Raw genomic sequence first — 2,081 nt, 5'->3', positions numbered from 1 at the left:
TTGAAAAGTCAACACATTTCGTTTCTTAAATTACGCTCTGATATAGAGGCATCTTTTCGAAAGATTTGGGTGGCCGTGAAAACGGCCGTTTGGTTTATTTGAAAGTCGTACAGACTTTTTACTTGCTGGCGGACTTCTGGGTCTTCTTGGGGAGGAGCACGGCCTGGATGTTGGGCAGGACACCACCCTGGGCGATGGTCACGCCGGACAGCAGTTTGTTCAACTCCTCGTCGTTGCGGATGGCCAGCTGCAGATGACGGGGGATGATTCTGGTCTTCTTGTTGTCGCGGGCGGCGTTGCCTGCCAACTCCAAGACTTCGGCGGCCAAGTATTCAAGAACGGCGGCCAGGTACACGGGGGCACCGGCTCCCACTCTCTCGGCGTAGTTGCCTTTCCTCAGCAGACGGTGGATACGACCCACGGGGAACTGAAGTCCGGCACGGGATGATCGGCTCTTGGCCTTTCCCTTCACCTTGCCATTACGGAAAATAGGAAAGACCAATTAGTAAAGAGATGATAATTATAATTAATGAATAAACATACTTATCCAATTCATCGTATGCTTTTATCCTCTCTCCAAGACACAGAAATAAAAAAAATCATCAACTTCTTACATCTAAAGTATCCAACAATGGATGATTATATACTATAGTATACAAATAACAACAACAAATAGTTATACCAAAGTGCACTTATTTTACATGCTGAAAAAAAAACATTCAGGAAAAATTCGAATATAATAGCTCTCCGAAATCTACATATTTCAGTTACAGAGAAGCAATATCACATAGAGAAGAGAAGAGAGGAAGGGTGGGTGGGTGTCACCACCCAAGTGGAGGGGGGGAGGGTCCCACGACCCAAGGGAAATAACTAGTGCTAGATCCATCTATATAGATTAACTTCAGAAATTGAGATGCTAAAGATGCCAGAAAACACCATAGAAGATTTGCAAAGATGTACCAAATATACATGTATATTATGTATCTGGACTTAGGATTCTTTTAATGACCCCCTCCACCCCTCGATTTGATTCAAGGATAAGGAAGTTAAATATAACTTATGAAAGTTAATTCAGTACAAAATTTATTTTCGTTCTCAAAAAGAAATAAAGTTTGTGTTCAAACAAGACAAAAATAAGTAAATAAAATAAGAGACTTTTTACACCCTTCCTATTACGCGTATTAAAATAAACTATATAGTTATACAACTTGGAAATAAATTTGATAATTTATTTCTCAGAACCCCTCCTTTTCCTTTTATGTTTTAACACTGGCTCACAACAGCTCCACATACAGCCAAAAAAATTGCTTAAGTTAAAAAAGCAATTTTTAAACAGGTACTATTTGCCTGGTCAATGGAAAAAAAAGTACTAATCGAGAGCACGAAAAAAAAGTACTAATCGAGAGCACGTCTTACTTTCGCATTTTCAGTGATATTGCACGTAATTATTTTTAGAAGCACTTGGCTAATGCAGCATGCATCCTATAATTATCATATTCACTTTCCTACATCAAATATCACAGCAAAAAGGGGATCTCTCCGATTTTTAAGAAATTTGACGGTACTTTACTACGAAACTATTAAGGTGAGTATAGCTCTAAACATCTAAATTTAGATCAGATTCATTAGCTTTAAATTGAGAATGGCGCCTTATCAGGCATATAGGAAGTTATGTCAGGCTCACAGTCAGGTAAACCGCAAAGAACCCCAAAGGACTCTCCTACACAACGAAAACAGCTAAAACAAAACTATATTTTTATAGTCAGAAACCATCAAATGGGAATTTAACTTACATTTCAGATCAAGAGGCAAATGCACTTCTTGTGACTACTGTTTTGACACTACTTCTGTAACAGGGTTTTCTTCGGGTGAAAACAGTTTTATGTATGACATTACCAGGAGGTTATGGTAAGTCCATGTCTTATTCTGAGAAACCCTAAATATATGTCCGATCAAAATATTAAAGTAAAATAGATTATGCACAATGACACTATAAAACAAAGATTCTGTGAAAGTCTCATTAAATTTCATTCAGGGGTAAAGGATGAATTGTGGATATGAGATGGGTACTCAAAGCGTAT

At 38.3% G+C, this 2,081-nt stretch overlaps 1 protein-coding gene across 1 annotated transcript; it reads right to left on the bottom strand.

Annotated features, from left to right (window-relative positions):
- Positions 1–63: 63 nt before the first annotated feature.
- LOC134263671 (histone H2A-like) lies at positions 64–487 on the bottom strand (the record flags this gene model as incomplete). The annotated part of the gene is made up of 1 exon (XM_062746043.1): positions 64–487. A coding segment is annotated over one exon (369 nt), but the record flags the coding sequence as incomplete, so codon positions are not given.
- Between the last annotated feature and the right edge of the window lie 1,594 nt (positions 488–2,081).

Source organism: Saccostrea cucullata, unplaced genomic scaffold (assembly GCF_032062105.1).
Source record: "Saccostrea cucullata isolate Sc308-1 unplaced genomic scaffold, CSIRO_AGI_Scuc_v1 ctg14838, whole genome shotgun sequence".
NCBI classification, from domain to species: Eukaryota; Metazoa; Mollusca; class Bivalvia; order Ostreida; family Ostreidae; genus Saccostrea; species Saccostrea cuccullata.
The sequence above is the reverse complement of the archived record's forward strand: the minus strand, read 5'-3'. Positions and strand labels throughout refer to the sequence as shown.